The sequence below is a fragment of the Osmia lignaria genome, chromosome 8 (genome assembly GCF_051020975.1).
Source record: "Osmia lignaria lignaria isolate PbOS001 chromosome 8, iyOsmLign1, whole genome shotgun sequence".
Lineage (NCBI taxonomy): Eukaryota > Metazoa > Arthropoda > Insecta > Hymenoptera > Megachilidae > Osmia > Osmia lignaria.
Window position 1 is genome coordinate 6201657 of NC_135039.1, and position 24154 is coordinate 6225810.

Here is a 24154-nt window from a genome sequence, read left to right on the forward strand (position 1 = left end):
CGACAGTAAGTGTGTCTTGTTTTCTTTACTTCGCGAGTGTCATTGACAATTATAATAAGGTGACCATTTGTACCAAAAATATTTTTTGCTTTGTTTCATATACAGTGGGTTTATGTGAGCCTATAATGAAAATTTAAAAAATGTCTTTCGTAGATTCAAATGAGTTATGTGCATGGTTTTAATATTTCATCGAGACCGGTAAATGCATTTAGAAGTTACAATTAAAATTTCCGAGAATCGCAATCTAAGAACATAACTAGTCACGTTCTTAGATGAAAAGCCACGATTTTCAGAAATTGTAACTTCTCAGTGCATTGACCGATCTCAATGAAATTTTCAGCATACACATAACATATTTTTTACACATGTCATATTTTACATTTTCATCACAGGCTAAAATAAAAAAGTTAAAAAATTGCCTTTTCTAGACTCGTGTCCACAAGATAAAAGCGGTGATCTCCAAGCGCAACCGCAACCACAACCGGCGCCGCTGTTGCAGCTGCAAGAGCAGGTGCAGCAGTTGCGGTTGCAACCAGAAGTTGTACCGCAACCACTGTTGCAGATACTGCAGATGCAGCAGCAGCAAATGCTGCAGATGCAACAATTGCTGCAAAAAATAGAACAGGCTCAGTATATCGTAAGTCGTTTTTGTACGTTCCTGTTTATACGTTATTTCTGCTATTCTTTGTTTACACATAATAACAGAATATTTATTTTTGCAGCCGCCCCCAGTACCACAGCAACAGCCGCAGAAACAACCGGCAGGACATACAGTAAGTCCTATTTTTCGCGTTCATGTTTATACGTTGTTTCTGCTATTTTTTGTTTATATATAATAATATGATATTGATTCTTTCCGTAGCCGTATCAACCGCACGTGTCACAGCTGAACGAGCTGTATGAGCCTGAGGTGCAAAACGTAAGTAGTTTTTTTACTTACCTGTTCGTACGATTTTTCTGGTATTCATTGTTTATGAATAATAACATAATATTTATTTTTTCAGTCATACAGAACAAAAAAGCAGCTCATTCGCCAATATAGAAGAAAGATGAATAAGCTGCGGTGCGAAACAGCGCCACCGTCCAGCCGCGGTCGCGGAAATGCCAGTGGAGGCGGACGTGGTCGCGGCTGTAATGGCCGCAACATAGCTTTTTATTTTTAAATTTTTTTTCTTCTTCTTCTTATTATTATTATATTATTATTATTATTATTATTATTATTGTTATTGTTATTGTTATTGTTATTCTTATTGTTATTGTTATTATTATTATTATTTTTTTTTTTTTTCAGGAGGAGGGGAAATGCATTCCCACACACCCGGGGGGCTACCAAATGGTACGACCACACCCGGGTAGTGTGGGGCTCCCCCGGAAGCAAGTAGTTGCTTCCGGGTATACCCACTAAAACCCCTCCTCCATACCCACAGTTAACCCCCGGAGCCGGAACCGCGTTAGCATTACTTTGGCTCCGGGGCTGTGCTATTTGCGCCCTAGCGGCGCGGCTCGGGTCATGAGGGGGGTGCCCCCAGGCACCCCTCTTCACGCTTGCGGCGCAGTATGTACTCAACATACTGCGCCACAGCGTCCCACAGCTCCTGGCTGTGGAGCATCACCCCGACGATGTTCTCCGGGGTGATGCTGTCGGCGATGACGCGCTCCACACCTCTTCGCTTGTCCGCAAAATAATCGCAGACGAAGAAGGTGTGGAGCGTATCGTCCTCCGCTTCGCCACAGAGCAAGCAGTGAGGTGACCCTACCTTCCGCATCCTGAACAGGTACTTACGGAAGTAGCCGTGTCCTGTCAGGAATTGCGTCAGGTAAAAGGTCACCTCGCCATGGCGACGCGACGACCACTGGCCCAGGTCCTGGATCAGGAGCCGGGTCCACCGTCCTTTGGGACTATCGTCCCAACGCTGTTGCCAGCGCCCGATGGTCCGCTCGCGGGCTTGCTCCGCGGCGTCCGCTCGCCCGATTTCAGAACTCTGGAGATATATCTCCTTTCGCTCTTGGGCGAGCAGATCTATCGGGATCGTGCTGGCAACAACTAGCGCCGCGTCCTCGGACACTGTGCGGTACGCACACGCGACGCGCAGTGCCCCGCGGCGCTGAACGGCGGCCATCCGAGTCCGGTACTTTTTCACCTTAAGAGCATCCGCCCAGATTTCTGCCCCGTAAAGCAGGGCTGCCTGGACGGACGTCAACAGGAGTCTTCTCTTGCACGGCTTCGGGCCTCCCACGTTCGCCATGAGACGACTTAGTGCCGCCGTACTCTGCACAGCCTTGTCGCAGACCCCACCAATGTGCTCCCAGAAGGTGAGCCGGTTGTCCAGCATCACCCCCAGGTACTTCGCGGAGCTGCAGGTCTGTACAGGCAGAGTCCCGACCATCATCGTGATGGAGGTGGGGATTCTTCTTTTCGTGAGAATCACGATCTCCGTCTTGGCAGCAGCCAACTGGAGACCGTGATCTTCCATCCACCCGTTGACCCTGCGCATAACTTGGTTAAGCGTAAGTTGGGCCAACTCGGGACTCCGTGCTGTTATGACGGCGGCAACGTCGTCGGCGAATGCGACGAGGAACGCGTTATCGGGCATGTCCAGGCGGAGCAGGCTGTCGTATATGACATTCCAGAGGTCAGGTCCCAGCACTGACCCCTGTGCCGCTCCGGCGGTGACCTGCTTCATCCTGATGCCCTGGGCTGTCATGTACGACAGCCTGCGGTCCCTCAGGTAATCTCTCATAATCGCTGCGAGATACGGAGGTACCCTGAAGGACCGCTCGAGCGCGTGGAGCATGTCGCTCCACCTAGCTGAATTAAACGCGTTCCTCACGTCGGTAGCTTGGGACATAGCCGGTAGACTCACATGCGGGGAGATGGGGGCTCAATGGGTCAATACTGCTGCGGAGGCCCACAATAAGGAGATGCATGCGCTCAACGGGAACATCGATAGTGTTAGCAGCGGTATGGCGTCGAGAGAGGGTCGGTTTCAGGTACTAAGGGATCTTTTTTGGGACCAGGCCTGCACGATGACATACGAGGACGGGCCGACCGAGGGTACTATGTATGATACACTGTTGGCTAACCCCGTGGTTTACTATGCACGCGGACCAGACCGTTCGAGCAAGGCGCTTACCAATGCGGGGACACTACACCAGTTCTTTTCCCCAGGGGTCAAGATAGTGGACGGGAGATATACCATGAGTTATGACCCAATGGTGTTAAGTGAAGAGGGGGACATAAAGCCACCCTTCACAGAGCAGGAAGAAAGGGCGCGGCCAGTATCGGCAAGTGGGTGTGAGAGGGAAGATGGAGGAGGGGAGTCATCCAGTGGTGCGACTGGTCTGTTGGGACCTGAGGGAGAGCGAGCCATGATGGATAAGACTATGAGGGAGGGGGTTGCTGTAGCAAGGAGCCCGCAGCGAGTGCCCAGTCCGACCGCTAAAGCAGGATGCAGCAAGGACAGCTACTATGATCCGCTAGACCATGGATCACCTCCAGCAAAGAGGCAAAGTAAGGCTGCTCCTCCGGGCAGCACTATCATAGGGGGAGAGGAAGCGTGGAGGAGGTTGAAATGGGGGAGGCGTCAACCCACGGCTGAGACACGGCCGTCTACAGCGAACAGAGGGGGCTGCGACGGTTATAGAGGCTGCTACTAACCCGGCGCCCTCATGTCCGGGAGTCATTAACCCGGCGAAGGGATTATACACTTATGGGTATATGAGCAATACCCCTCTGCTGGCCGCGGGGCTGGATAGTTATTATTATTATTATCATTATCATTATCATTATTATTATTATTATTATTATTTTATTTCATGTTTTTTAGTTTTTGTATATATTTTTAACTTTTTTATAATTATATAATATTTTCCGCTACTTATGGTGTAGATATTTATTCCCCTATTCCTTATCCTCTGTGCTGACGAAGTACATGGGTACATTCACGATTTTCTTTAGACGGATAAACTAACTGGCATTCGATTTGTAGGAATTCAGAGTACAATTCTCATATTCCTTATCCTGTGCACTGCCGTCAGTCAAATAAAATATTCTCTTTTTTATTATATATTTTGTTTACAGTTATTTTATACCCGTCCATTTCCTATATCCCTCCAAAAAGGAAAAGTGTGAATTATGTATATAAATATACATATACTGGATACATGACAAATGTTTATGTTATCTTTTATTTTTTTTATTTAATAAAGTAAATGCATTTGCAATTTAATTATCAACAATTTTTTTTTATAATTTATCAGTTTCTTTTTATTTCCTTCATAGTATTACAATTCATGTTATTCAAAAACAAATATCCTGCGTTTCTATCACATTTATATAGTTCTTACTCCTACACATTCGTACTTCGGAAAAACATTTGATACCACTTATATGTATATATCGGAGTACCATATCGGGACATATTATTTTAAAAAAAAAATAACCTTAGGCATTCGATTTGTAGGAATATTCTTCCCTTGGTTATGTTATATTACAAGAAATGTATATATAATATTTGGGTGAAGGTGTTATGTCATTCATACATTTCCTAGGTGATGTATGCAGTATCGTATTTTATACTTTGTCGGTGGCATACATAATATAGCTATCGCAGCATCCGTGTGTCATTTAGATGTATGCGAAAAGTGATGTAGAATAGCTTGCCGTTAGTTGGATGCAATAACTGTAGTGGCGCTGAAATCAGTTTCTGTTCGGTCTAATTTTCGATGCAACGTTGACTGTTTTACCGACGCGGAATTCGAAGTTCGGCCTCGACGCTCGCATCACCTTAAATGCGATTAAATAGAGATCAATCTTATACATGAAGTGAGGTGAAGGTAAGAAGAGCACGCTATTACCGACAGAGGATTTTTACTGAGCACTTGAACTACATTACCATCACCCCATAACTGGTGACCCCGACGTGATCGGTGAAGTAGACTTACCGACATTTCAACGTGTACTTCCACCTGTATGCCGCTTGCACGTTCGCCAACCAGGGTCTCGGACCGCACTGCTTCCGGTAGCGATCTTCCTGTCGCCGATCCGTCCAGGATGGAGAAGTCAGAATCAACTTCAGCAGCAGCAGGAGAAGTTAATGCAGTGGCTAGGGTGAAGCTGCCACCTTTTTGGAAGGAGAACTCGTTGCTGTGGTTCTCTCAAGTCGAAATAGCGTTTGCTCTGTCACGCATTGTTTCGGATGACACCAAGTTCAGGAACGTGGTACTTGTTCTAGATGCCAGCGTCTTGCGGGTCGTTGCAGATGTAATTCTCAGTCCTCCGGAAACTGGCAAATACGACAGCCTCCGGCGCCGAATTTTAGAGTCGTTCGACGAATCGAGCGAATCCAAATTGCGCAGGCTGTTAAGGGGCCACAGCATGGGCGATGAAAAGCCATCGTCATACCTGCAGCGTTTACGAAACCTTGCAGGCGGTCAATGCAGTGAATCCATTTTAAAAACTCTTTTTCTTGAACAAATGCCTGAAAACTTCCGTGTGATTTTAGCGATCAGCGAGGGCATGGACTTGGGGAAGTTGGTTCTTCAAGCCGATAAGCTTTTCGAAATCGTCAGTCCAGGTGTAGCTGCAGTAGCTGATGCACACCCATCCAACGTCGACATCGTTGCGGCAACCTCTAAGACATCCACGGACTTGAGTGAACAGCTCTCGGAGATCCTATCACGCCTGCGTCGATTGGAAGCTCGCGATGCAGGAAGAGATGATAGATTTCGCAGACGAGACCGGAAATCTAACAGACCTGAGGAACGTCGGGCTCGTTCCAAGTCCCATGATGGACTTTGTAGACTTCACGCCAAATACGGAGCGGATGCTCGCCATTGTTTTCCACCATGCAAATGGACCAACCAGGGTCGTCGGGAAAACTACTCGCCCCAATGTCTTCGACGACAGACATTTCAGGGGCTGAGCAGCGTCGCTTCATCGTCAGAGACAAGACATCAGGCATCAATTTTTTAGTGGACACCGGAGCCGACGTTTCGGTAATTCCTGCAACTATTCAAGACCGCTACAAGAGGCGAAACCTTGTACTCTATGCAGCCAATGGGTCGAAAATTCCGACGTATGGAGAGCGTCACATCGGTCTCGACATCGGTCTACGACGACGTTTGGATTGGTCGTTTATAATTTGTGATATCAATAGGGCTATCATTGGCACTGACCTGTTGTCGCACTATCATCTAATTGTGGACATTTCTCGACGCAGACTTATCGACGGTAAAACTCTTCTGGAATCGTCAGGTCAGATTTGTTCCAAAGGCGTTCTCAAAGTAAGTCGCCTCTCTCGCGATGAGCCTTTTGCCGATCTATTAACTAAATTTCCGGAGCTGTTTAGGGCAACGGTTATTCCCCCGGAAATTACATATAGTGTAGAACATTATATTGAGACGGTTGGACCTGCTATCACCGCAAAAGCGCGACGACTTGCGCTGGATAAGCTGAAGGATGCAAAGCAGGAATTCCAATTCATGGTTGAACAAAGGATTTGCAGGCCTTCGAAGAGCCCTTGGGCGAGCCCTTTACATCTCGTTAGGAAGAAAGGTGGAACATGGAGACCTTGCGGCGATTAAAGGCGTTTAAATCACATTACAGTTCCCGACAGTTATCCCCTTCGATTTCTGCAAGATTTTCCAAACTTCCTGCATGGCACCACAATCTTCTCAACGATTGATTTGATGAGGGCGTATCAGCAAGTACCAGTTCGTAAAAAGGATATACCCAAAACGGCGATCATTACGCCTTTTGGGCTGTATGAGTTTCCATACATGACGTTTGGGCTCAGGAACGCAGCTCAAACATTCCAGCGCTTCATGGATGAGGTGACGACTGGTTTACATTTTTGCTTTACTTACATTTATGACATTCTTGTAGCTTCGAAAAACCCAGAGGAACATCGACAGCATTTGAAAATTCTCTTCAATCGTTTGAAGGCCTACGGTTTAGCGAATAAACCTGAGAAGTGCAACTGGGGCAAGAATGAAGTGAATTTTCTTGGTCATCGCATCAACGTCAATGGGATCGCTCCTTTACCTAGTAAAGTCCAGGTAATCAAGGAGTATCCTGAACCGTCAGACGTCAAATCTCTAAGACGATTTTTGGGAATGATCAATTACTACAATCGTTCCCGGAAGGGAATTGCAACTATCCAGGCACCATTACAAGCTGCCATTTCCGGGTCGAAACGAAAAAACTCAGATCTCATTGTTTGAACCGACGAGATGAGACGAGCGTTCTACAAGCTCAAGGATGAGTTGGCCGAAGCTACCTTGTTGGTTTTTACGGATTCAGACGCTGAGCTTGCGTTGCAAACGGACGCCTCAAACACTGCTGTCGGCGCTACACTGCAGCAAAAGTCAAACGGTTTTTGGAAACCCTTCAGTTTCTTTTCAAGAAAACTAACTCGTATGGAACAGCGCTACAGTACGTACGATCGCGAGCTGTTGGCCGTGTTTAGGGCTATCAAACACTTTCAAGATATTCTTGAGGGACGCACCTTCCACGTGATCACGGATCACAAACCTCTGATTTTCGCTTTTAATAAGAAGATAGATCAATTATCTCCCAAGCAGACACGGCAGCTCGCTTATATTTTGGAATTCACTACTGATTTTCGCCATGTTGCAGGTGGAGAAAATTGTGTTGCAGACGCGCTATCTCGTATCAATGAAATTGTTACGCCTTTGTCATTGGACACGGAGGAAATAGCGCTTGAGCAAGCAGTAGATGAGGAGCTACAAACGCTGCTCCAATCCACCACAACGGCGCTGAATCTGCGAAGGTTCAATTTGACTGGTTCAGATCAACCTTTATTCTGCGATGTCTCCGACCAAGGAATTAGAACTTATATTCCCGTTTCGCTTCGTAAACGAGTTTTTGATCTAGCTCATCACATATCCCATCCAGGAGTTAAAGCCACGAGACGCTACATTTCGGAGAAATTCGTGTGGCCTGGATTGAACAAGGACATTGCAGACTTGGTTCGTTCCTGTTTAACTTGTCAGCGCGCGAAAATCCAAAGGCATAACAAGTTTGCAGCGGAAAAGGTCTCGGTGCCGGACAATCGTTTCGCACACATTCATGTAGACATTGTTGGACCTCTATCTCCTTCGCAAGGTCACAGGTACATTTTAACTGTGATCGATCGTTTTTCTCGCTGCACAGTGGTCCAATTTACCGATTTGGCTGGCCAAAATTATTTATGATGCTTAATAGGTTTAGGATGCTTCCCAATAATGCCTTATACAGTTTTCCTTCAAAAAAATTATTTTTTTATGTGTTAAACAGGAATTATGTTAATCAAATGAAACAAAAAAATAAATTGTTGAAATAACCAATAAAAACTAGTACAAAATTTTAATATTAAAACTATTTTTAATATTTAAATAGTACATTTTTTTCAATTATAAGGGTACTTGATCATGTTTATAAATCTCCGTCCGAAAGTTGTTCATCAGATGAAGAATCTTCTGCAGTACGTGGAGTTTCTGCTGGAAGGAACATTTCAATAGTCTCCTTCAGAAATTGCTTTGTCCTTTTTCTCGGCATCTTTCGTATACCAGTTAATAGTGGGTCTGATGTTAAAAGTAATCTGTTAATTACGTCTAGGTTACATGATTCTCTGGAAAATTTTCTTGAATAATTTTGCCTATATAGTCTAAAATGTTTGTTGCGAGCTTCAGCTGCTTCCTCCGATAACTGACCAATCGGCAGTAAAGCGTGTTCAATTATAATTGAACCGTGAAGAAGAATCTTATGCATGGTTGGTGTCATCGGATACCAAGAATACAAATTTATATATAATTTTGCAGTATCTAGAGTGTATGTATCGAATTTTTTGGTATTTATTTTATGACCACTTGAAATTAATTCTAAAATTACTGCAAAACGGTATATCAAATCACGGTCTAATCCCGTTATTTCAGCACACAAATCAGGATTGGCAAAGAATTTTCTGCTAGTATTGCCATTATTAGTATTTCCAAATCCTGGTTTTGGAATATCAACGAGTAAACCTAGTTTACTTTTAAATTCTTTCTGTATGTTCAATTTACGGTCTTCAATTATTTTTTTTTGTTGAACATCTGTCTTACGTATAATCCATTTTTTAACGGTAACTTTGTATGATAAATGTAGTAAGCTTTCAAATAATCGAATCCTAGCGTGCAAAATGGATAAACCGAATTCTAATGAATCTGGATTTATATCCTTCACTTGCAGTTTCGTCAAATCATTGAATTCGGTTGACGTTGCTCCGCAAATATAACACCTTCGTGTGGACAATGTTTGAGTGATGGCATTGCATATTTTACCATCAACCATGGTTAAAATCATTTTGTGTTGGATTGAAAAATCTCTTCCGAAAAGTGTCAATTTCGTGGGTTGTAGTGAATTTATTGCATTACGTATGTAATCAATTTCGCTTGTTATTACATCAAATGTCTCTTTTACGAATCTAATTCTGATAGGGCGACAATAGCGTGGAGACGAAGGCGTTGGATTTTGCCATACAAGTTTCTTACCACTTAAAGCACAATTCAATTGTAGAGGTACAAATGAAGATTGAAATATATTTTCATCAGATTCGAATTCATTGTCAAATGCCTGTTTGAAATGACTTTGTTGTGATCCATCACAACCCCACTTTGATATTAAAGACAATGATTTGCACTCGTCTTCATCTAGATTTATCAAAACATGTTCTAAATATGTTAACAACCGGGTGGCGGTATGATTGAGCAAGTCTTGAAGATTTACTTCAGCACATGTGGACGTCACTTGGTACGATTCTTTCTGTGGGTAGCAATTCAGTTTTTCCTTTAGTAATTTGTTATACGATGGATAGAATAAATGATTTGACTTTCTGATAATTAAATATTGGTGTTTTGATAGACCAGCTTCAACAAACATTGACAAGGCTTTTAATGACGACAATTGCAATGTTTCATTAGATCTGTGCTGGAATATTGAATAAGCAGTTTTATACTTTTTTGCTCGTTCAGGAGAATTAGTAATTTCTTTCAATATTGTCGAAGCACTTCTTTTTCCTGAAGATTGCAATTTCATTTGAGCAGAAAAAACTAATTCATCCGTATTTGTAGTGCTTCGAAGGACTGCCGTTTTCCTCCTCTTTGTTCTATCACTTGATTCCTCGAATGATTTTGATGGCCGACCAGATCGTACTGTAACCACTGGTAATTCAAATGTTCCATTTAACCAGTTGTTGTTCTTTTTGTAAAATCTATCTTTTGTGTTTTGAGCTTCCGACCATCTTCGTTTCAGTTCAGACTTAATATATGAAAATCTCTTCCTAATGTCCTGGACATTTTCACTGGAATAATTATCATAGGTTGTAATGTAACTTTCAATATACTCCAATTTGTCAGAAAATTGTAAATCTTCTCTGTCGAACATGAGGTCCACTAAGCGTCTCCGAGAGATTAGATTCACTACAATATATATCATTTAGAACAAAATCCGAAACATCGATAAACAAAGTGATCGATTTGGTGTGAAATTACCCAAAAGGTAACTAAAATAAAGGTTCAATTATTGTACTACGCTACATACCTGCTTCAGGAGATTCCATAACTGTAAGTTAATGTAATTATTTGCACGTTTCAGTTTACGAGATATCTCGTTTTAATGATTTTTCGACACGACAATGATCAATGAGACTCGACAAAAGAAATTAACAATACATTTCGTTTGTTACGTTACCAAGGCTGTCACGTAGACAGACCGTTTTTATCAAACGTGTCTCCTTTCAAATAAGCTTAAACATCTGGAAAGGAAAACTCTCGGGCAAACCGACCATTTACTCTCGTAATAAACAGAAGGCCCACCGATAGCAGAACCAAACACTTGGGAAAGCAATGGGTCCGCCGTAATCAAATAGCAGATGCAACCACTCTAAACTGTCGCAGAGGCAGGTGGACCCAGCCTGATCACTCGAATAGTAACCAGACCACCCTTCTTAATTAGTATATAAACCCGTTCGTACCAACGATCGGGGGCAGTACCAGAGCTCATCTCATGTCGAGCACGTCGTGTACGGTAGTGAGTTGGTTACTATTAGTGAGATCGGGTTGAAGTCCCCTTCGAGCAACATTCACCTTATAGAATCCGCGAGTCGTGTTTCTATTTGGCATTACAATCAACCACACACAACACCCCCGCATTGCCAGTGCGTGAACACCGAGCATAGTGGAAATAGGTAATATATCACATTATACACCTATATTCGCGACAACAACATCTGTAATAGACCAAGATTGTAGAATATATACATTGCTGTGTCAAACCCACATTAGCATTCTCCTTTAAACCCAGTGAAACCTTGTGACAGTTCCTACCACAATACAATCTTACCGCTCGGGTTGTATTGATAATAAAATAAGTTACGCGGCCGCCAATCAGAAAGCCTCTGATAGCCACGCGCGCTGCCAAGCCGTCGGCCACGTAACAAGGCAATGAAACCTTGCATATTCTTATGACAAATGATTAGCGAATTAAATGTATATCGAAATTCCGAAGTATTAGAAAACAGTCAGTCTGTATTCTGTATATCTATCGAAGAGAAAAGTTATTGAAAAGATTTTCACCTTTTTCATCAAATACGCATTAATAAGCGTGAATGCCAGCCAGAGTTGCAGACAGTCCCAAAAATCTACTGCACACGACATGTTTTACTGCTCCGACCGCTTTGTGTCGCGATAAAGAAAATGCTTTAAAAACTAAAGGGGTGCGTTTGGGCGCCCAATTCCTTTTTTATTGTAAATGTAAATCTTTGCCAAGTGTAATGATGCTCAAACAAATGCCGGGACTCACCCGGAAGTATAACAAAATCATCTGCGAAATGTTAAAATTATCGAAGACATCACTGATATCCTGGTCATTTTCAAATATCAATAAAAGCAAAACAACACATAGTAGAAGGCTGCAGATTATCCAAGAATATAAAACATACCTTCCTGAAAATTTTTTGTATCGCAACGAAGTTTGTACAACTTCTTTAAAGCATAAAATCATTGCTTATAAGTAAACGATGTTTCGGAGAATTTGAAAAGCGATACGTGTACTATAAAAACTCTTCACTTCCGACAAAGGTCAGCACTTCATGAGTGTACAAATGATAAAAATCATATTGGTGCATTGTTATTTACATATTCAACTATCTAAAATAACCAACATTTTATGATTTACGTAAAATTTTTGAAATTGACTTTTGGCCAGCCAAATCGGTGAATTAGGCCACTGTGCGCTGGCTCGAAGCCGTTCCGATCGCGAACGCGACAGCTGATGTGGTTGCCAAAGCGATTTTCACGCACTGGATATCAAGGTTTGGTGCACCTCGTTTAATAACCATTGATCGAGGTTCGCAGTTTGAAGCTGCACTTTTCGCTGCCCTGGTGAAGCTCATCGGCGGCCGGCGCTGTCGCACCACCGCCTACCACCCTCAAGCGAATGGTCTCGTGGAAAGATGGCATCGTTCCCTTAAGGTAGCCATTTCATGTCACTCGAGCAAGGGTTGGAGCGACGTTCTTCCAGTCGTTTTGCTGGGTCTGAGGACGGCTTATAAAGAAGACTTGAAGAGTTCTCCTGCCGAACTTGTGTACGGCACGACTTTGAGGGTTCCTGCAGAATTCTTTGATTCAGAAGAACTAGACAGTGACCCGCAGATTTTCGTGGAAGAGTTTCGTCGACTTATGCGAAAGTTACGGCCAACACCAGCCGCTCATCACGTGAAGCCAAGAATTTTTCAACACAAAGACTTATATAATTGTTCTCATGTATTTCTGCGTGTAGATGGATCGAGGCGCCCGCTCGAGCAACCTTATACAGGTCCACACCGAGTTCTAGAAAGAATTTCGGATCGAGTGTTTTCTGTTGACATTAACGGGAAAACTGAACAAATATCAGTAGAAAGACTGAAACCCGCGTACACCATGGTAGAGCTTGAAGATTCTAGTACCAATGCAAATACAGCAAGCGCATGCGATTCTGGAATTTCTCCGTTGAAAGTTTACCCTGGTCGCACGTCAGCTGGATCAAAGATTGTAAGGTTCGCTGACGTCAACCAGGTACATTATTTGAATTAATTTAATTTAGAATTTCTTTTTCTTTTTCTTTTAAAAGGGGGGAATGGTGTGGCGTCGTCGCGTCGTCGCCTGTACGTTTCCGCTTCTGGCGCTCGATTTCAAATTGTTTATTTAACTTTTATTCGGTTGTCCTGAATGGCAATTGTCCTTCATCCTCCGGCATTGAAACACGTCGATTAAAATCGGAGCCGTGAAAATTTCAGAATCGCATTCCTTGCTGAATTTTCTCTCGTGAGATTTCCTTTTAAAGTGCGTTTTGAGTTCTCGTGAACTTTAGCGTAATATCTGTATAGTGTAACATTTAAATTGTTTAATTCCAAGTTAACTGTGTTTCGCGTTTGAACGCCTTCGTCTTTACGATTGATTTATCTTTTGTGATTCTTGTTATTGTTTAATATTTGGTGTTATTAAAACTCTTAAAGTTTGATTTTAATTAGTTAATCTGTTCAGAGTTAAATGCGATTAAATAGAGATCAATCTTATACATGAAGTGAGGTGAAGGTAAGAAGAGCACGCTATTACCGACAGAGGATTGTTACTGAGCACTTGAACTACATTACCATCACCCCACAGGGGGAGAAAGAATAGCAGAAGAAGATGGAGAAGAAGAAACAAGTAAGGAGGAGATAAGAAAGGTAGTGGCAAAATTGAAGGATGGCGAAGCGGGGGGGGGGGATTCCAAACGAGGTCTGGAAGTACGGGGGTGAGGAAGTATCAGAATGGGCATGGGAGGTCTGCAATAGAGTCTGGAAAGGAGAAGGCTGGCCGGAGGGTTGGAAGGAGGGGATAATTGCTCCAATTAAGAAAAAGGGAAACGGAAGCCAGGCGGGAAATTACAGGTGACCCTGATGCCAACACTGTATAAGATATACACAGCGGTATTGACAGAAAGACTGAGGCAAGAAGCAGAAAGCAAGAGAATGATCCCGGACAACCAGACGGGGTTTAGGAAAGGAATGGGCACGATAGATAATATATACGTACTAAATTACCTGGTAAATAGGCAAATAAAGAAGGAGAAAGGAAAGGTGATGGCGTGCTTTATTGACCTGAAAGTCGCATTCAACTCGGTAGATAGAAGTGTGTTGATGGAAACATTAAGAGAGAAAGGCGTAAGAAAAGGACTCAGGGAAAGAATAAAGAAAGTGCTGAGAGAGTCCAAAAGCAGAGTAAGAACGAACGAAGGAGTAACAGATCCATTCTGGACAGCGAGAGGCTTAAGGCAGGGGTGTCCAATGAGTCCGATATTATACAATCTGCTAAGAGATGATGCGAAAGGGAGGGACGGGAGGGATTAGATTAGAGGAAAGGAAAATATACACGCTAGCATACGCAAACGATGTAGTACTCCTGGCAGAGAAAAAAGAGGACTTGGCGGCGATGATAAGAAAACTGGAAAGGTATTTAGATAAAAAGAAATTGGAGCTAAATAGAGAAAAATCAAAGGTAATGAGATTTAGGAAAGGGGGTGGAAGATGGAAGAAGAGGGACTGGGTATGGAAAGGAAAGGAAATAGAAGAGGTGAAGTGCTTCAAATACCTTGGATACATGTTCAGAAGAGATGGAGGCGAACTACACATCAAAGACAGGGTGAGCAGAGCGAGTGCGGCGATGAGACAAGTATGGGGGATTGGAAAAAGAAGATTCGGAAAAGACTGGAAGAGGAGGCTATGGTTATGGGACAGACTGATATGGCCAATAATGGCGTATGGGGCCGAAATTTCTTTGAACGATACGCTTATGGTCGGACCAACAATTCAAGAAGATATTTTCTCTCTAATCACCCGATTTCGTTCTTATACCTATGTTTTAACTGCTGACATAGAAAAAATGTATAGGCAAATCAAAGTACATTCCAATGACGCTACATTTCAAAAGATATTACGGCGTAAAAATCCTAAAGACGCGATAAAGACATACCAACTAAATACAGTGACCTACGGCACCGCGTGTGCTCCTTTCCTTGCCGTACGTTCCTTACAGCAATTAGCAATGGATAAAGCCGATACATTCCCGTTAGCAGCAAACGCAATAAAAAACGACTTCTATGTAGATGATCTATTAACCGGTGCTAATACATTAGAAGAAGTTACGACACTTAGGGACCAATTAATTGAGCTTTTAAACTCAGGAGGTTTCCATTTACGACAGTGGGCTACAAATGAACCTTCTTTAATAGTACCCCTAAGGGAACGGTCACTTGACGAATGCTTAGCTTTAGATTCAGAAAATATCAAACGGACCTTAGGTATATCTTGGCGGCTACTAGGAGACACAATTAACTACGAAACATCAATAGAGACCATTGAATATCGTGCAACCACACGAAACATATTATCCAAAATAGCTCAACTGTTCGACCCGCTAGGTTTACTCGGGCCGGTAGTCATAAAAGCAAAAATAATTATGCAGCAATTGTGGAAGTGTGGCTTAGGGTGGGATGATCTCGTTCCATCATCCATATACTCTTCTTGGGAAACCTATACCGAACAACTTCCACTGTTAAACAAATTTGCCATGCCACGCGAAATTGTGATAAAAAATGCCAGGGAAATTCAAGTACATGGTTTTTGTGACGCTAGCAAGATAGCTTATGGAGCATGCATCTATCTCAGATCGACGGACTCTCAAGGACTCACTATTGTTCGGCTCGTAGCCGCGAAATCCAGAGTAGCTCCGCTTAAAACAACCTCCTTACCTAGGCTAGAGCTATGTGCAGCAGAATTACTTAGTAAACTCTTCCGGGCCTACCACCGCAGCGTTAAGGTTATCATTCAACTCTTATCACTTCTGGTCAGATTCCACAATAGCTCTACACTGGATCAAATCACCCCCACACACATTAAAAACATTCGTAGAGAATCGTGTCGCGAAAATTCAAAAATTCACCAACAACCTAGATTGGAAGTATATAATATACTCCGACAATCCTGCAGATTTTATATCCCGGGGACAATTACCAGCAGAATTTCTTTAAAACCATTTATGGTTGTCAGGCCCTGCGTGGCTTTCCAAGGACTCTTCAAATTGGCCTAAACTTTCTATATCTGCTATCGAGGTACCTGAACTGCGCTCGGTCACCATACTAACTAGTTGCATTGACACTACAGGTATCTTCGAGAGGTTTTCATCGATAATCACCTTTCAACGGGTCATTGCCTATTGTATTCGTTTCTGTACAAATGCCTCACAACGTGTAAAAACTACGGGGCCTCTGTCAACAAATGAGCTTCAAAGAGGTCATAACCTAATTATCAGACGCGTTCAGGCATCCTATTTTTCCAAAGAGCTAGAGGATTTAAAAAGAAAAAATAGAGTGTCGGAGAAAAGCAAGTTTCTTACACTATCTCCGTTCATAGATACCGAAGGGATAATACGCGTAGGCGGTCGTCTACAACAATCAAGCATTCCATATTTTCAAAAACATCCTATACTTTTGCCGCGATCAAGTCATGTCACGTATCTGATAATTAAAAACGAACATAATAAGCAATTACACGCTGGGATATTAGGAACGTTGAACGCGGTAAGACAAAGGTATTGGCCTGTGGACGGTAAAAACATAGTCAGACACATTGTCCGAAAATGCATCCGATGTTTCAAAGTCAACCCAGTAAACGTACCAGAATATTCAATGGGTAATTTACCTAAGGATCGGGTAACGGCAAGCAGACCGTTTCAGGTAGTCGGAATTGATTATTGCGGACCCTTCTTTATTAAAGAAAAACGCTTTCGAAATACGAAGAAACTAAAGGTTTACGTGGCGGTATTCATTTGCTTTGTCACAAAGGCAGTCCACCTTGAATTGGTGAGCGACTTGACGACCGATGCATTTATGGCTAGCTTAAAAAGATTTTTTGCTAGACGCGGTTATCCACGAACAATCTATAGTGACAACGCAACAAATTTTATAGGCGCTAAAAACAATCTAAATGAACTCCAGATTCTGTTGAAATCGAAAAAACACCAACAGACAATTTCACAACAACTAGCAAATAAGAGCATTACCTGGCTCTTCTCTCCTCCGAGAGCTCCACATTTCGGAGGTTTAAGGGAAGCGGCAGTTAAATCCTTTAAGCATCACTTTGTTCGCACGATCGGCGATACACTATTTACCTATGAAGAGCTAAACACTTATGTTATAGAAATTGAGGTAATATTGAACTTCCGTCCATTAACACCATTATCTCCCGATCCAAACGATTTTACCGCCCTTACCCCCGCTCACTTCCTGATAGGTGAGTCATTAACATTAACAAGAGCATGATCTGTCCATTGTGCCAACTAATCGACTTTCAGCGTGGCAGCACATTCAAAGGGTTAAACAGCATTTTTGGTCCAGATGGTACAAGGAGTACCTAAATGAGCTCAACATTCGCACAAAGTGGCACACTAATTTAGTAGCTCAATTAAAGGTGGGAACCTTGGTGCTTCTTAAGGAGGACAACCTACCACCATTGCGATGGAATCTTGGCCGAATTTGTGACCTTCATTCTGGAAAAGATGACATCATCCGTGTGGTGACAGTTAAGACCAACCATGGAACATATAGACGGAGTGTAAAGAACATTTGCTCATTACCGATTAACACTACAGATTCACCCACCGAGATTGAAGCATGAGTAATTGCACTACCCTTTGATCAAACATACATTCGAACGAGAAAATGTAATATTACACAACACATCTAAGCTCAGACATCTAACATTAACCAATCAAACACAGACTATAACTCTACTTCTACGATATTGCATTATACATTATCATAACCATCTCACCTTGTACTATAACGTGGTGACACCCGTGCCCCCCCGTTACAATCGCTGCGCTTTCCCCCCACGTTACACTTCCACCTCAAAACCACCCGTAACCCTTCCCTCACCTAACCCTTTCGCCCTGTTCACCGGTGTCGGACCGATGGAGGCGACAGAAGACCGAAAAGGAACACCCGCAGAAGGAGCTACGAGGCCGGCGACAGACCCCTAACCCGTTCTCCAAGGAAACGGAGCAACGTGGGACTCCGAAGAAATAGACGAAGCTGCCCAGATCATGCGAAACGTCCACCCGGAGCCATCTGTCGCCGAGCCCGAAGACCTCAACCCACCCGTCATCGCGGGATATCCGCCAGCCCCATCGACTCCGAGCACCGGTGTATCGAAGATCGATAATCGATCTATCCCGTTGCCGGAAGAGGCCCCTTCCAAGTCCCATCCCCTCCCCAAACCATCCCGCGACGGTTTCGTCGTCGCAGCAGCAACGGCGAACCGTCATTGAGCCCTAGGCTAAGCGAGAGAGAGTACAGAGGATTTTGAGAGCAATTGTTGAGTAGAACGATTTGCGGAGTTGTGTGAAGGAGAGTGTGAAATTTGGGTGAGTCCCTCGAAGTATTAATATTGTAAAGCGCGAGATCGAGGCAACGGCCACCTTCGCCCGCGTACTTTCGCGTCCGCGTATTGTCGCGAGTTCATAAAGATTTCCACGTTTGCGAAACCCTTGCCTCACCCCTACTATTTCCCCCCTGTAGTGATCCTCCTACGCGTAACGTACGAGCTTCCTGGGAACCCGTCCTAACCCTGAGATCTCCTCTCCCCCCAGTAATCCTCCTTGCGTACTCCCCCGCGAAGTATTGTACGGACGTAAGTGCCCCGAGACCCATCCCCTGTACAACACCCACGATCACCCCTTTTCCCTTTCGATTTTGATCGCCACGAGACGTGGCTGGCGCCCAACGATTATAAACGATCCGGAAAGAGGAAACGTTGCATTGGAAAGCCGTATTATTTATTGTATTTAACACATTAATTATAAGCCATTTTTCTACTATACATCATTCATGACCATCTTGTATCACATCTGTATTACGACTATCATATCTGTTATATATAATCTATTATTGAACAAAATTGTTCAAGGCGGGCGGCATGTTATGTATTCGCTACCAAGCGCCTTTTCGACGTCCCTTAAACGCCATCGGTCGCATATACCTGCGTTACTGACTCGCTGGTCACCCTTTGTACAAACGACCAGCGGCCCTGATTGGCTGTTGTCGGCTTCAAGAAACAATATATAAGTCCGGTACCTGTACGACAAGTTCATTCCAAGAAACAGCATTATACGAGACAGAACTCTATCAAAATAAAGAACATTCTGTAACCTACTACTAGAACGCTCTCGCTTGATTTTAAAACCTCCCTACTTTGGGAATAATTCTCAAGCCGTGCTGCCTTCAAACGAAAATCGAAAAGCACGACAAAACACGTGTTTTTATTTTATTATTATTTTTATTCTCATTTTGATTTGGCTTTGGCCGAAGGGCAAGACTTGGCTAAGGAAAGAATTGGAAGACTCTGTGCCGACGAGAGGATTAGGGCGGCAAGAGCTGGATCAGTTAGGATATTGTTATATTACTACTATGTACAAAAGCGAGGGCAGAGAGTAAGGAGGACAATGTGCAGGTTGGGACCGCTTCCGCAAAGCGTCCAGCAAGCTCGTCAGGGTCGCGGATCCAATAAAATAATAATAATATAAAATAAACATATAAAATGATAAAAAAAAATTTTTTTTAATTTATACATTATTCTGTACATTAGACAAATATACAGAATTATACAGAAATACAAACAAATATACTGATATACAGAATTATACAGAAATACAAACAAATATACTGATATACAGAAATATACAGAAGACAAATACAGTGTGTCCCAGCTTAAGTGTTATAATTCCGTTATTCCGTAACTATTAATGATACAAAAAATTGTTGATATGGGAATTGCACGGTAAAAGGGGGCCGAAGTGAAAATTTTTTGCATTATTAGTTTAAGAGATATGATGGTCAAGTTTCGTTTTTCAAATGGAACTATATATTTTTTTTTAGTTCATGTGATAGTGCTTCTCAAGACGAATTTATTAAGCTTTAATGTATTCACCCGATTTTTATTAGTTTTCAAGATATAACGCTTACAAATTTACTGATTTTCAGTAGAGAAGGATTTCGTCCGACTAGGAAGCACCATAGGCGGTTCTGTTCATGCGGTAAGTGCCATGTGTTTGACACTCCGGCTTAAAACTGATACGAAGGGTCTACGCTAGGAACGGCAGACCCAAAGAATAAAAAACTTGGTAAGTATTGTCCAGCACTGGTGCTAAATTGGTAGTGCCAAGACTGGCGCTATTAATAGTTTGAAAGGTTGTAACATTTATGAAAGTTTTTTATGCAAAGGTAAGTACAAAAAGATAACTCAATTTTCGTTTTAAATGCATTGTACTACAATAACTTACTCCACATGCAAGAATGATGATATTTTTGAGGACATATCAGACTCAAGTGAAAATTTAAATCTGGCCAATAGTGAATCAACAAATGTAAAAGGAAGAGGTACAGTAAGATTAAAAATAAACACAGACACAGAACAAAGAAATGTTAAGCTGGAAAACACATTGTACGTACCAGATCTAAGGGCGAATCTCTTATCAGTGTCAAGGATCGTAGATAAAGGCAATCTAGTTATTTTTGATAAGAATGTTGCTGTTGTTAAGGATAAGCAAAGCAAAGAGATAAAATTGATTGCCGATAGGATAGGAAATCTATATTATTTAAGAAAAACACAAGAAGAAGAAGCTAAATACGTAAAAGAAGAGCAAAGCAACTCCTCGATATTGTGGCATAATAGAATGGCTCACCTAAATGAGAAAAGCCTCAGACAAGTAATGTTCAAAACCAGTAATATAAGGTTTAAAGATGGAGAGGGTACTCTAAAATGTGATATTTGTGCAATGGGGAAACAAACAGTGCAACTATTTAAACATAAAAGTGAATGATGTAAAAATTTACTAGACATAGTTCACTCAGATGTGTGTGGACCATTCAACATTCAGTGTGTTTGATGATGGTGTGTTTGATCATTCAATCAAACTCAGTGTGTTTGATGATGGCAAACTATATAAGGAATAGATGTCCAACTATGGGCTTGAATGGAGATATCCCATATAAAATATGGTATGAAAAAATGCCTTGCTTGAAACACATAAAAACATTTGAAGCCAAAGTATTCGTTTTAGATAAAGCGCAAAAAGGAAAACTAGCGGATCGAGCTCACGAGGGTAAACTTGTAGGCTACTCAGAAGAAGCTAAAGCTTATAGAACATGGGTACCTGCATTAAAAAGGGTGATTGTATCTAGAGATGTGAGATTCATTGAAGAAAACATGTATATGAACAAGAAAAGATTGTCAGTCGATGAACAAGCCCCCAATACAGTTGAGGACAATATTTTTAAGGAGATAGAAATCGATTTATCAAAATCCCTCGAGAATGAAGATACAAATGCAAACGAGGATCGCACTATAGATAATCAACAAAATGAAGAAAGGCGTTTACCTGAGAGACCAATGTTTCTAAGGACAGGTAAGCCAGGCAGACCAAGAAAAGTTTACAAATCAGTTGGTCAGTTAAGAAATTCAAGCGATACCGGGGGTGTGCAAGACGTAATACTGTCTAGAAGAAATCATTCAGAAAATTATTTAAATATAAACCATCCACAAGGTGCTGAAAGCACGCAAGATACAGAAGATTACCAAAACTAATCAGCTGACGATTCGAGGATGTAGAAGCTAATTTTGTAGACGTCGATTACAATGAAGCCTTGAATGGAGAAAATAACAATGAGTGGAAAGAAGCAATAAGTAAAGAGGTGAACACATTAATCTAGAATGATACATGGGACATCATTGAAGATCAGAGAGTTGAGAAAGCAAACGTAATAGTAGACTCTAAGTTAGTGTTAACAAACAAAACAGACGTAAACGGTAAGGTAATTTGCAGGAAGGCTAGGTTAGTAGCAAGAGGCTTCGCGTAAATATATGGCCTGGACTACTTTCAAACATTTGCGCCAGTAGTAAGGCTGGAGTCACTTCGAGTTTTAATCGCTCTTGCGGCTCAATTAAACCTAAAAATTGATCAAATAGATATAACGAGTGCGTTTTTACATGGCAGATTAGATGAAAAAGTCTTAATGAAAGTTCCAGATTTTTTAGAGAAGTTTTTAGCTTCAATGATAAAGGATAAAAGGTATGAAGATATCTCGGATAAAGCCAAAAATATGCTGAGTAAGATAAGGAAAGGAAATAGAATCTGTCTATTAAAGAGATCATTGTATGGGCTGAAACAGGCAGGTAGAGTATGGAACATAAAGATCGATAATATCCTTAAGAATTTAAATTTAAAAGTCTCAAAAACAGAACCGTGCTTATACTATGACATTAACGAAAATTCTATTATCATTCTTATCTTGCATATAGACGATATGCTTATCGCTTATAATGATGAAAAGAGAGTACATATTACATATTATAAAATACCATGATATTACTGCATCGAAAAATAATGACTTCATGCAAATCTATAATATAAAACATAACTTACCTTTCTTGCCGTTTTTTATTTTTAGATACACGCTTTGCAAATCTATATCTATACTAATATATAAAGTTGTAAGCATTTTGTTTGTGCAGGGTAATCTCCAAATCTACTGCTTCGATTTTGATCCGATTTTTTTAGACGCGTTCCTTATAACCTTGCGAAGGACATAAGCTCAGTTTTATTACGCTGTTGCATCGGAAAATGTATAAAATATTGTTTATTTCGTTTGTGTAAATCGTAGCGCAGAACAGTTCAGCAGAACTGCTAATCTCCACCGCTGCAGTGTTGACATACAGTCCGCGACACTTGATTAAACGCAACGATATTTTCGCTGTATTCTCATTTAATGATGTTCAAATATACATATTGTAATTTTCCAAGATAATAGGTCCAATTTAATGAAAGTTTACACATTTCGTTTGTGCAGTTATTTATTTAATATAAAAATATTCGCTATCTTAAGAAAAAGTACGGATACTCTTGCGACATTTGAATAAACGCGCTTCGTTCCTTCATTATATCTGTACTGTTTTTTGAGTTTCTTTTGTCTTAATCTGTTTCCTTAGTAACCGACATATTGTATTGTTAAAAGAAGTTAAAGATTTGTGGAAAAAGGTAACAATGGGTTGTGCGAAACAATTAAACTGTACAGAAATTGGAAAAGTTCAGGTGTTAAAAGAAGAAGGCTATTCCAACAGAGAGATTGCAAGAAGATTAAATAGAAGTGAATTTGTTATACGGTCATACTTGAAAAATAGTGAAAATTACGGTAAATTGTACAAGGGCAGAACAAAAGAAGCTTTATCGCCAAGAGACAAAAGGTTGGTTTTATGTATCGCATCAAATTCCACTTCTAGTGCAAGGCAGATTGCTGAAAAAGCTAATGTTTCAGCTAGTATACGAACTGTACAAAGATATTTGAAAAAGGTACCTACTATTCAAAGAAAATGTTTGAAGAAGAAACCATGTTTGAAGGATCACCATAAAAAGAATAGGCTCGAGTTTGCTAGGACACATATGAATTGGACGACACGATGGCAAAAAGTAATCTTTTCTGACGAAAAGAAATTTAACTTAGATGGTCCAGATGGGTACTCATATTATTATCACGACTTAAGGAAGGAAGAAAAGATTTTTTCACGTAGACAACACGGAGGAGGCTCAGTAATGATTTGGGGAGCCATAAGTTCCAAAGGCGTCGTAGATTTAAAAGTCATGAAAGGGCGACAAGATTCAAAACAATATTTAGAGATATTAAAAACAGCAAAAATTAGGATTTTTGACATTGTAAGAGACGACGAATGGATTTTTCAACAGGATAACGCCGCAATACATACTGCGAAGCTAATTAAAAGCTGGTTTGAAGAACAGGAAATAACCTGTTTACAATGGCCAGCACTATCACCCGATATAAATATAATCGAAAATGTTTGGGCATATTTATCAAGGAAGGTATATATGAATAATAGACAATTTTCTACCCAAGAAGAGCTCATAAACGCTATTGAAAAGGAATGGAACGACATACCGCTTAATTATATAGAAAATTTGTATAAATCACTACCGAATCGCATATTCCAGATTATAAATAACAATGGTGGATATACTAAGTATTAAT

At 41.5% G+C, this 24154-nt stretch overlaps 3 protein-coding genes across 3 annotated transcripts in view; 1 reads left to right on the forward strand and 2 right to left on the reverse strand.

Moving 5' to 3' along the window:
- Positions 1–24154, reverse strand: part of LOC117609781 (uncharacterized) — a 123171-nt gene that overhangs the window by 34540 nt on the left and 64477 nt on the right. The gene's annotated exons all lie outside the window — the stretch shown is intronic.
- On the reverse strand, positions 1485–23041 carry LOC143305586 (uncharacterized). The gene is made up of 2 exons (XM_076689732.1): positions 4945–23041; positions 1485–4786 (listed from the first exon to the last, which is right to left on the reverse strand). The coding sequence occupies exon 1, from the start codon at positions 10475–10477 to the stop codon at positions 8438–8440; it is 2040 nt and encodes a 679-aa protein (XP_076545847.1). The 5' UTR covers positions 10478–23041; the 3' UTR covers positions 1485–4786; positions 4945–8437.
- On the forward strand, positions 4973–5974 carry LOC143305597 (uncharacterized). Its single transcript, XM_076689782.1, has one exon. It carries the CDS (start codon positions 4973–4975, stop codon positions 5972–5974), a length of 1002 nt encoding a protein of 333 aa, XP_076545897.1.

Bases quoted from the DNA above. Each gene is read 5' to 3' on its own strand.
- LOC143305597 (XM_076689782.1), top strand. From the start codon at position 4,973: ATGCCGCTTGCACGTTCGCCAACCAGGGTCTCGGACCGCACTGCTTCC.
- LOC143305586 (XM_076689732.1), bottom strand. From the start codon at position 10,477: ATGATATATATTGTAGTGAATCTAATCTCTCGGAGACGCTTAGTGGAC.